Genomic DNA, 11,872 nt, shown 5'->3' on the forward strand with positions numbered 1-11,872 from the left:
CAGGTGTCCTCTACCATTGTGTTCTCCATTTTTTAACACAGAAATTGTTGTTATTTTTAATCTCTAACTTACTTGTTTCTTTGAAGACTTCACCTTATTGTTTGACTTAATATTTATTTTTATGACTGTCTATACACAGTTTCTTTTCCTTTTCACTTTTGAAGAACATTTAAAGCACATATTATCAAACCACAGGCTAGTCTCTGATGACTTCTAGGTCTGGATTTCCTGAACATTGTTTGTTTCCTCAGCCACAGGAGCTGCACAGTTCAGTACTCCAGTTGTGAGCTAATGGTTTCACCATGGCATCTGCCATCTCTGCCACCCTCTCTTTCCACCAGGCTAAGGGCCACAATAACAGTTGTCTTGTAACTCAGAATGCTCAGCTCGATCTCAGGCACTCAGGTTTTTTGCCACATACTCATTGTCCAGGCTACTACTAAGCTCTAATTAAGTCCCCAGGAATCTGGCCTTATTCCATCTGTTTTGTGCCAGTCTATATTCTCATGTGTACAAATGGGAATCTAGATTTTAGAGACCATGAATTGCAATAAATATCTGACCATACTAGAAAAGTACATAATTAACTACCTAATGCCAAAAGTTAGCATGACATGAGGTTGTGAAATACTGACCAAAAAAGACCTAAACTGTGAAGGACTCTATATGTCTTCAGAAAAATTATTTACATATTTATATGTTATTCCTAGTAATATAGCTAAAATACCACCACTATCACTATCAAGGTCAGCAGCAGCAATATTATCATCCAAAATCATTGGGGCAGACATTCACAGAAGCAGGGTAAGAGATAGCAAAGACAAATGTATTGTCATTGGAGAGAATAGGATATGGAATGCCTGTGGATATACAAAGAATAACAGCTGCATCCAGAATTCTCCTAGCCATAGAAGCTGGGTGAAGGATCTATTTCCTAATCAAGGCTCTGAAGAAGAGCTGTCAAGAACAGCATTTATTTTTATCCTACTGTGGAGTGATCCAGGGTCTTAAAAGCTGTGGTATAGAAAGATGTGTGTGTTAGAATCTCTAGGTTTTCACCTGTTTCTGTGAATATAACCAAGAATCAAAGCTACACAAACACAGAGTCCCCTGACATTATTTTTTATCAGAATGGACCAAGTTATAAATGTTGGAGGTGCATTCTATGCAAGATTGCCTATTACTAGCCTTTCCTTAATTCCTGAATACTACTGAACTATTCTTATTTCCACAAAACTAAATATATTAGCACAGTTTCAAATATTGTTGAGCAGGTACTTATTTTTCCATAGAATTTTTTGTATAGACCTTAGAAAATACGCTGCTTTGTAATACTGAACTTTAGTATAACTGCTAATCATTTACTCATTGAAATCATGAACTCCCAATGTGTGTTTGCACAAGAGTATTCTTGTCAACAGCCAGTCATGCTTACATGGTGTTGTCATGAGGTAGTATCCATGTCGTTAGTGATTTAAATTTGAATGTTTACCATTTTCAAAGTAATAGATATGTATTATTAGTAGAAAAGCTTGCCTTCAAAAATAACACCATGAGGAGAAGCTAAAACTAAAATGGCAAAGATAGATATATGATTCACAAAGTTGTGAAGGAATAAGACATTAGATAAAGCTTATTTGCAACAATTTGGAATAATTTGGAGTTAAATAAGAAAAGACATCACATTATTCACTCTCTGATGGCACTGGAACAGATGACCCTTGAGTCTCAGATTGTCTTAGCAACAGTGGAAATCGTATGCCTCCTGCAAAACTGGAAAATAACAGTAGAATAGGTTCCTGGGGAACATGAAGTATGTCATGTTAGCAGAGAAGTTCTGAAATCAGCTCTGAGAAGGCAAGACTGAGATCTTGATTGGTTAAGGAGGATTGTATTGTTTCTTTGGAAGAAAAGAGAATATATAGGAAGGTGTATCAGAAATCAACAATATGGAAGCAGTATTGAACACATTCATTGAGGATACAAGGATGAAACTTCACAAACCTTCCATGAGGGAAAGTCATGAACACCAAGGGTCGCTGCAATCACACCAAATCCAAGCATACAACTTAGAGTAAGTATGAGCCTCTCCGTAGTGACAGTTCCTTGTGGAAACTTTTTCAGATCTTTCAGAGAATGACATTGAAGAGCACATTGTTTCTTTGGTTCTTGACTAAATGATGATTTTCCTTCTCTCCAAATGTGCTGTGCCAGATATATCTCCTTGAGTCAGGTCCTGGACAGATGGTATCTCAGATCCATTGTATTCCACCTACACTCTTACTGGTTACTCTACCACCAATAAATATGTCATACTTGAATCAATCTGAATTATGGAAAGATCCTGTAGTTGATAAAGTATATAAATTTGGTAGGAGGCAAACAGTACAAACTCAAGTACCACATCTCTATCAGTACAAGCATATTCAAATTCCAATTCTTAACACAACTGAACTGCATCACTAACAAGGACATGATCATGTATTCCTGCATAAGACACACAGTGAAAAGACTGTGTGGGCACAGACACAAACCTCCTTGCAGAGAAATTCAATACTAGCCTGTGAGTAGTCAACACACATGAAGCCCAGAGACTTAATTTAGGCCTATGGCTGACTTTGGCTATTAATACATAAGCAAGATTGCTCCCAACAAATATCTACAAAGAAATACCCAAAAGACCCTAATAAACGTTCCTCTAAATCACTCCCAATCTAAGTGTCAGCTGTTAGAGTTGATACTTCCTGCCTTGATTATCTCTACAATGATGCCATTTGGCTTCCACAGTGGTTTCTGTGAAAAGAAAACCTTAAAGTCCTAACATAACTGGTAGAATAGAAATCGGAAAGCTTCTGTAAGGCAAAGGACATAGTCTATTCAACAAATCAGCAACCCACAGACTGAGAAAATATCATCACTAACTCCACATCTGATAAAGGGCTCATATCCAAAATATATATAAAAAAAAAAAACTCAAGAAGCTAACCACCAACAAACTACACAACCCAATCAAAAAATGGGGTATAGAACTAAACAGAGAATCTACAACAGAGGACTCTCAAATGACTGAGAAGCACTTAAAGAAATGTTCAAAATCCTTAGTGATTGGGAAATACTAATCAAGAGGTCCCTGAGATTCCACCTTACATCAATCAGAATGGTTAAGATAAAAAATTCAGGTTATAGATCATGTTGGCAAGGATGTGCTGAAAGAGGAACACTCCTCCATTGCTGGTGCGATTGCTAACTTTCACAACCACTCTGGAAATCAATCTGGAGGTTCCTCAGAAAATTGGAACTAGATATATCTGAAGACCCAGCAATACCACTCTTGAGAATATATCCAAATGATGGCCCACAATGCCCTAAGGGCACCTGTTCCACTATGTGCATAGTGGCCTTGTAGGTGATACCCATATGTTCCACAACAGAAGAATGGATATAGAAAATATGGATCATTAACACAATTGAATACCATTTATCTATTAAGAACAAGGACATCATGAATTATGCAGCCAAGTGAATGGAAGTAGAAAATATCACTCTGAGTTAAGTGACTCGTCCCAAAAGGAAATGCATGGTATGTGCTCACTAATAAGTGGATATTAGCCAGAAAAGTACAGAATACTCAGGATACAATCCACAGAACTCAAGGTTAACAAACCGAAGGTTCCAAATGAAAAAATGTCAATTCCACTTGGGAGAAAGAAGAAAGTAATCACAGGAGGATGGATTGGGAGGAATGGACTTTGGTGGGAGAGGCGAGTGGGTGGGTTGAAGAGGGGAACAGGATCAGGTATTGGCAGGGACAGGACTGAAGCCCCAAGGCCCAAGAGAAAGAATGGAAATGGGCTACCTCAGGAGGTAGAAGGTGAAGGAGACCCTCTAGAATGTACCAAAGACCTGGGAGGCGACAGAATATCAGAACTCAAGGGACTGACACTAATACTGATTCTATGGTGTACTTACAAACAGGAGCATAGCATGACTGCCCTCTGAAAGGCCCAAGAAGCAGCTGAAAGAGTCAGATGTAGACATTTATACCCAACCAATGGACAGACGCTAGTGACCACTATGGTTGAATTGGGGAAAAGCTGGAAGAAGCCGACCCTATAGAAAGGCCAGCAGTCTGCACTAACAGGCACCCAGGGGATTGTTCAGACACTGAGAAACCAACTAGACAGAATACATCAGCTGATATGAGGCTATCAACACATATACAGCAGAGGATGCCTGGTCTTGACTCAGTGAGAAAAGATATACTTAAGCCTCAAGGGACATGAGACCTGAGGGAGTGAGGAGGTCTGTTAGGGTTGAGAATCTCCTCTTGGAGACAGGGTAGAGTAGGAATGGGATATGAAACAGTCAGAAGGTGTACTGGGAGGGGGATAAAAACTGAACAGTATAAAGAGATTAAATAATAACAAAACAGGAAAAAATATGGGAATAATATGAGTCACCCAGTAAAACATATCTGACCTACCAACAATCCCTAGAACATGCTTGTATTTGCTACTCAAAGAGCTCATGGGGGTGGAAACTAATACAATATTTGAAGGAAATTAACCAAATCATAGGAGTCTGGGGCTCTCTCCAAAGGGGGCTGATCCACATCAGAGCCATTCCTGCTAATGTTCCCCTATTTGCAGTAGACCTAATAGACTGATTTTATTTCCAACTCTCCTCACACAGACTGCAAATGCCTTCCATTCTCATTACCCCTATTAACAACTCTGGTCAAGCCTCACTATATGAAAGGACTGTTCTCATTCAGGAACCGGATAACACTCTAACCATTTGTAGAAGTCTGTGGCCACTGCATCAAATTCTTATTTAGGCATATGACTCAATCTATATCATTATATAGATGACATCTTAATATCGGGAGAATCTTTCATTTCCCATTGTCTCAAACTGTTCTGCTTTGGGGGCATCTATATCCAGGCCCGAGCTGTTTTTACAGTTTGTGGGTCAGGGGCTAACAAGGGAGAGAGTGGGGATTGAGGGGCAAGAGACACAAAGAATGTTGACAAAACAGAGGGTCTGGTCAAGTCTCCTTTTATTGAAAGGTATTCCTGGGTATTTATACATTTTACTATGTGCCTTGCCCTCTTGGACCAGCAGGGGGACACAGCTGAAGGCACTTTGCCATGTGCCTTGCAGGGTGAATACCATGTGTACTTTCCAGCTGGGTGCACTAAGCAGCAAAATAAGATATGTGTGAAAAACAAGATGTTTATCAGAGTATGCTTAGCTGTTGTGGGCTGTTGGAAACAATTCTCTTGTCAGAATATATGTCCTGAAATGGCTGTAAAGATGATACCCACTTTCTGCTAGGAGTTGGCTCCCAACAGCCCCTCGCAAATTAAAGACCAGCTAATTTACCTTTCCTATCTTACAGAGGATCCAAAAAGAGTCCCTCATAAAATACAGTGGTCTTTTTTCCTACTTAGCTTCAGAAGAAGGGAGACCAGGGTGTGGATGCTTCAATCCTGCATTGAGATGGGAACAGAATGATTGCATGAGGTGGAGGAAGGGGGAGAGAAGGGGCAGGAAACAAGAGAGGCATTATCAGGTACTGAAGGTTTCAGAGGACTGGAGAGAGGTACACATGGTCAGGAAATTGAATAAAAATATGTAAGGGGGAATGAGAAACTTGGGTAGTCACTGGAGGGTGGAAAATGCCAAGAAAATGAGTGACTTCCAGAACCCCACAGGAATGTATTTAGCAAAAATGTGCAGAGAAGGGGGCTATAAAACCTGTAGATACCACCTCCAGTAGATAGGCATGGCCCCTGATTGAGGGATGGGGTCAACCACCCATCCTAAACTTTTCAACCCAGAAATGTTCCTGTCCAACAGAAGAACAGGGACAAAAAAAGGTTCAGAGAATGAATGAAGTGTCATCCAAGGACTGCCCCACCTGGTGACCCATCCTGTCTGCAGAAAACCAAACCCCTGAACTATTGCTATTGCCAAGAAGCTCTTGCTGACAGAAACATGGGGTAGCTGGCTGTTCCTTGGAAGGTTCAGCCAGCATATGAGCAATGCAGATGTGGATGCTTGGAGCCAACCATCAGACTTAGCTCTGGGATCCAGTTGGGGGATCTGGCAAAAGGACAGGAGGAGAGGAGGGGTATTGAAATCCCATACAATGAACATCACCAGGCCAGACCACCCAGTGCTCCCAGGGACTAGACTCCAATCCAAGGAGTGTACTGGGAGGGATCCATGGCTCCAGATAAATATGTAGGAGAGGATTGCCTTTATTGACATCAATGGAAAGTGTGACCCTTGGTCCTGTGGAGGTTGTATACCCCAGCATAGGGGGATGCTGGAGTGGTGGTCTGGGAGAGCATGGATTGTGGGGTTGCTGCCTCATAGAGGCAAATGAGATGGTGGGGAAGGCATATGTGGGATGGGAGGTTTGTGGAGATGTAACCAGGAAGTGGGATTTCATTTGAGATGTAAATGAAAGGAATGCTTAATAAATAAAATTTTTAAATTTTTAAAAAATACAATGGATTCTTTCCATTTTGTTTTAGGAACAGATATCACCCTCAACTCATGATGTCTGCTCAAAAAACCTTTTTGTTCCCTCTGAAATTAACCCCAGAACTATTTGAGTAGCCTTGGTTCTGATTCTAAAACACTCAATGTCTGAGTCTTTCAGAAGGGATAGTTTAAGGATAATTAACTTTATCCAACATGCTGAGGATATGCTATATTGTCCTGTAATCTGTTGCTTTTTGATCACACTCCTTATGTCTGTGACAATTCTATGGTCTTTTGTTAAGACTACATCATCGGTCGACATTAGGGGACTTCAGGATTGAGTTCCTTCTCAATTTTAATAGAATATAGATTAGCTGTGTGTAGAGGTGTGTGTGTGTGTGTGTGTGTGTGTGTGTGTGTGTGTGTGTGTAACATGCTGTGGTTCTTCTTAAATTCTTGAGTGTTGTGTTAGATGATCATCATCAAATAGATTCTTTTTCAGATATTTGTGCCTGAAATATCCATATTTCTCATGTTATTCTCATTTATATTCTGAGATTTCAACACAATAACTTTCAGCTCCAATGTTGCCTTCTTGCCCTCATATATCATCTGGCCTCTTTCCATTTTTTTGTGGAATTATATACTGAACCATACTAAGTTTTCTACTTGTTATCACAGATGACCTTAGCCTAATGGGAAAGAATAATTTCAGTGCTGCTGTAATCTTTCTTACACTTTCATTTGACTCTTTTAACAGACTTGGTTTCCACCAGGTTCAGTCACTTTATCCTTTCCAATTTCTACTGTGACTTGGGTTTCTATTTTTTTTTAATCTAAAGCCTCTAGAACACACTGTTCCTCCTCAGCGTTTTCTTTTTTGTGCATAATCTAATAAGCAGATTATCAATTTGATATTTTTTGCTCTTTTTCCTAAATGATGAGATGAACACTGTTCTCAGATGATATCCCAAAGCTCATTTTGTTTAAATGCATGCAAAAAATTGAAGCATGCTTACACCTGAATCAGCTAATTAAATAATAATAAATACTTTCTTGCAGTCAGAATATCAATCACCATTAAAGCAGAGAAGCAAAACTGAATACGTTTCTGTCACATAATAAATCTTTTTCAGTGAGAAGTCAAACAGAAATCCATCCTGTATTTCTATCCCTATGGCCTCTAGAACGTGAGACCCAAACTTAGGAACTCAAATTAAGGTTAGAACTGATAAGTGCCTGTGATGCAGCATAAACAAACTGTAGGAAGTAAATTTAAGTGATTGTTTGTTGGGAGTGAGGCCATTCTTTTTGGAACCCAGGATATGCACATATAGAGAATATATAGAAGTGCAATTGTGACTTGTATACTGAAATTCAGCTTAAAAGTCACTCCGTATTTCTAAAGAACAAATAGGAAATATGCAGAAAAAGAACTAAAATACATAAAATATTTCATAGACTCCTGGGTACACATAGGTCTTGACAACACTTTTCAGTTTCTAATTTGAACATTAAAAGGCAGGCATATGTCACATGACTTCAATACAGAAAGGGAGTTCCCGACTTCAGAAAGCAGCTGCACTAGACCTGGAGCTGACTCAGGGATCTGCATGTTCATCAGAAAATAGGCATATGGCACTAAATCTTACAGAAATGACCATTTTACCAACCAATGTCAGTCCCTTTTGTAACACAGGAAATGAAAAATTGAGGTGAAGTAAACATCAAAACTTTTGTTTGAAAATATAAAAGAAACTAGATGATAACTAATAAGTTTTTCTTAAGGAAAATGATGAAATCTGATACCAGCTTTTCCAACATTAACATTGTAACCTGAGTTGTTTAACACATTTAAAAATAATCTAGCACTTGTCACCTCTGGGCTCCCACTATATATCATGTCATATACCAGGAAGACATGCAAATAGGGCTTCTTTCTACTCATGAAAAGCAGACCAACCTAACCTTACACTTCAGGCCCAGGAGCTCGGCTCTGGACCCCAAGACTTCTTATTTACTACTCAACATGGAGTTGGAATTAAGCTTAATTTTTATTTTTGCGCTTTTTAAAGGTAATTTTTTGAAGAGCAATAGAAGCTGAATGTAAGTTGGCATGAATATGAGACACAATGGGTGTGTGAACAATTTATTGACCAGTATTTTCTATGCTTACAGATGTCCAGTGTGAAGTGCAGCTGGTGGAGACTGGAGGAGGCTTGGTGCAACCTGGCAGTTCTCTCAGACTCTCTTGTGCAGCCTCAGGATTCACTTTCAGTGATTACTGGATGTACTGGTTTCGACAGACACCTGAGAAGGCCCTGGAGTGGATTGCAGAAATTAAATATGATGGCAGTACCACAAACTATGCACCATCCATAAAGGGTCGATTCACTGTCTCCAGAGACAATTCCAAGAGCACCCTGTACCTGCAGATGAACGATCTGAGATCTGAGGACACGGCCACTTATTACTGTACAGACACAATGAATGAACTGCAGTGTTAAACTAGACATAAACCTCACTGTCAAGTTACTCTGAACCACTAGGTGGTGCACAGTACAAGCAGCACACTGGTTCATACCAGATTATAAAAACATGATAGGACACTCTTCTCAGGTGGAGGAAACTGATATACTCAAAACATTTCTTGTATTTCTGCTGTTATATTTAAAAAAAATAAGACACCATCTCATATTTAAAAATTGCGAAATGACAACTATGAGGTCATAAATGTTTCAGTCTACATCATTGAAATCTCATGAGGAAGTTCATGTGTATACCTGTGTTTTAGTTACGATTTCACAAATTCGAAAAGACCAAACAACCAGGACAACTCTTATAAATTAAAATATTTAATTGGGCCTGGCTTACAGTTCCAGTGGTTCAGATTATTGTCATCATGTTGTGAAACATGGAAACTTGCAGGCAGACATGGTGCTGCAAGAATTTGGAGTTCTACATCTTGATCTGAAGACATCCAGAAGGGAACGTTTTCTGCAGGCAGACAGTAAGGGAGTCTCTTCCTCACTGGTAGGGCTTGTTCATAGGAGGAAACCACAAAAGCACACCACTTATCTTCCAATCAGGATATACTTTCCCCAATAAGGTAACACCTCCTAATAATCTCACTTCCAATGGGCAAACCATATTCAAGCCACCGCATGCTCTTTCTTTCTTTTCTTTTCTTCTTTCTTTCTTTCTTTCTTTCTTTCTTTCTTTCTTTCTTTCTTCCTTCCTTCCTTCCTTTCTTCCTTTCTTTCTTTCTTTCTTTCTTTCCTCTCTGTCTTTCTTTCTTTCTTTCTGTCTGTCTTTCTTTCTTTCAATTTCCCTCCCCCCCCCTCTCTCTCTTTCTTTCTTTCAGATTCAAGGAACAGCCTTGGGCAGATTTCTTGATTAGAGTACCACTTATATTTGATGGAAAATCCAGAGAAAGATGGAGATCAATTGACCATAAAACCTAGTTAGTTCTAAACTTCCACTCTCCTCACTGTGAACTGTGCCTACCACATTTCAGATCTGACGCTCTCTTTTAGATAATTCCATTTATTACTCCATGACTTTCATCACTGTTCATTAATGGATTACATATAAATTTATTATTCAGTAAAGTCTGTGTCTATATGGAGACAGACATTTCAAATTTAGATTCTTGTCTTCTACAGGACCTGAAGATGGAATTATACCGTTAGGTAGGTATTGAACATATGCATCTGAGAAAATGTTGCCCTTCAAAGAGAAGTGAAATCTACTCACCTAGAAAATTTCTCACACACAATTTCCTATTTTATCTAAATCCATCATGAATAACATGGATATCAGTTATCACCTTAACACTGACAAAGCCATCTCATTTCTTCAAGAGCCAGAGAAATTCCAAGCTTCGTTTTTGAAAGAATTACCTTCACTGTGAAAAAAAGCTGAGAATGTCTATCTTAGTTATTTTCTAGGTGTGAGAAAAAAACATGAAAGTGGGTGAAAAATATCTGAGAAGAGTTAGGGGAGATGAAAAAAATTAAGTTGAATTAAAAAGTAAGAAAAGGGACATGCACATGTGGGAAGCACACCAATATGATGAAATCAATAATTATAATCACGTGTCATTTTGAAGGAAATCATGAGAAAATCCAGTAGACATTAGCAACATATTTCTGGCTATCTCAAATACGGCCACTATGAACATAATGTACATGGGCCACTATGGCATGGTGGAGCATCTATTATGTATATGCCCAACAGTAGTATAGCTGTGTGTTCATGTAGATCTATTTCCAATTTTCTGAGAAACCTCCAGATTGATTTCCAGAGTGGTTGTACCAGTTTGCAATCCCATCACAAATAGAAAAGTGTTCCTCTTTCTGTACATCTTTTCCAATATGTGCTATCACAGAATTTTTGATCCTATCCATTCTATTTCTTATAAGGTAAAATCTCAGCGTTATTTTAATTTATATATCCCAGATCACTAAGGACTTTGACCATTTCTATAAGTGCTGTTCTGTCATTACACATTCATCTGTTGAGAATTTTTGGTGTAGATCTATACCCCATTTTTTATTAGGTTGTTCGGTTTGTTTGGTGGTTAACTTCTTGAGGTCTAATTAAATTTTGTATATTAGCCCTCTATCTGATATGGGGTTGCTGAAGATATTTCCCAACCTGTAGGTTGCTGATTTATCCTATTGACTATGTCACTTGCTGTACAGAAGTTTTTCAGATTAATGAAGTACCATTTCTTAAGTGTTTAACTTAGTAGCTGAGTCATTGGTGTCCTGCTCAGGATGTTGTTTGCTGTAACAGTGAAGTCAAGGTTATTTCCCACTGCACTGAATATGAATATTGCTTTTGGTAAGATGGCCATTTTTACTATACTAATCATACAGATCTTTCCATCTTCTGATACTTTGTTAATTTTTTTCATCAGAGACTTCAAGTCATTTTCATAAAGGTCATTCAGTTACATAGTTATGTACAAAGATATTTTTAATCTAAGTGACTATTGTGCAGGGTATGATTTCCTTGACTTCTTTCTCAGCCAGTTTATCATTTGTATAAAGGAGGGCTACTAATTTTTTAAATTAATTTTATATCTAGCTACTTTGCTGAATGTGAAGATTAAAATAATAAACTTAAATCTTATGAACATGATACAGACCTTTAAAGAGAAAATGAATAAATCCCTTAAGCTGATACAGGAAAATACAATAAAAAATTTAGATGCCTATAAAAAGGAACCAAATAAGTAAAAAGCAATAATGAAAAATACAACCAAACAGGTATAGGAAGAAAATAAATTTTTCCAAGTCCTCAAAATGGAAATATAATCAATAAAAAAACACAAAATAGGATAATTCTGGAGTAAGAAAACCTGAGAAAG

General features: G+C 38.3%; 1 gene segment (V, D, J or C); it reads left to right on the forward strand.

Annotated features, from left to right (window-relative positions):
* Window positions 1-8,489: 8,489 nt before the first annotated feature.
* LOC114629965 lies at window positions 8,490-9,002 on the forward strand. The segment is given in 2 exon segments: window positions 8,490-8,570; window positions 8,674-9,002. Coding segments are annotated over 2 exon segments (375 nt in total).
* Window positions 9,003-11,872: the final 2,870 nt, after the last annotated feature.

Source organism: Grammomys surdaster, unplaced genomic scaffold (assembly GCF_004785775.1).
Source record: "Grammomys surdaster isolate TR1022 unplaced genomic scaffold, NIH_TR_1.0 323, whole genome shotgun sequence".
Taxonomy (NCBI): domain Eukaryota; kingdom Metazoa; phylum Chordata; class Mammalia; order Rodentia; family Muridae; genus Grammomys; species Grammomys surdaster.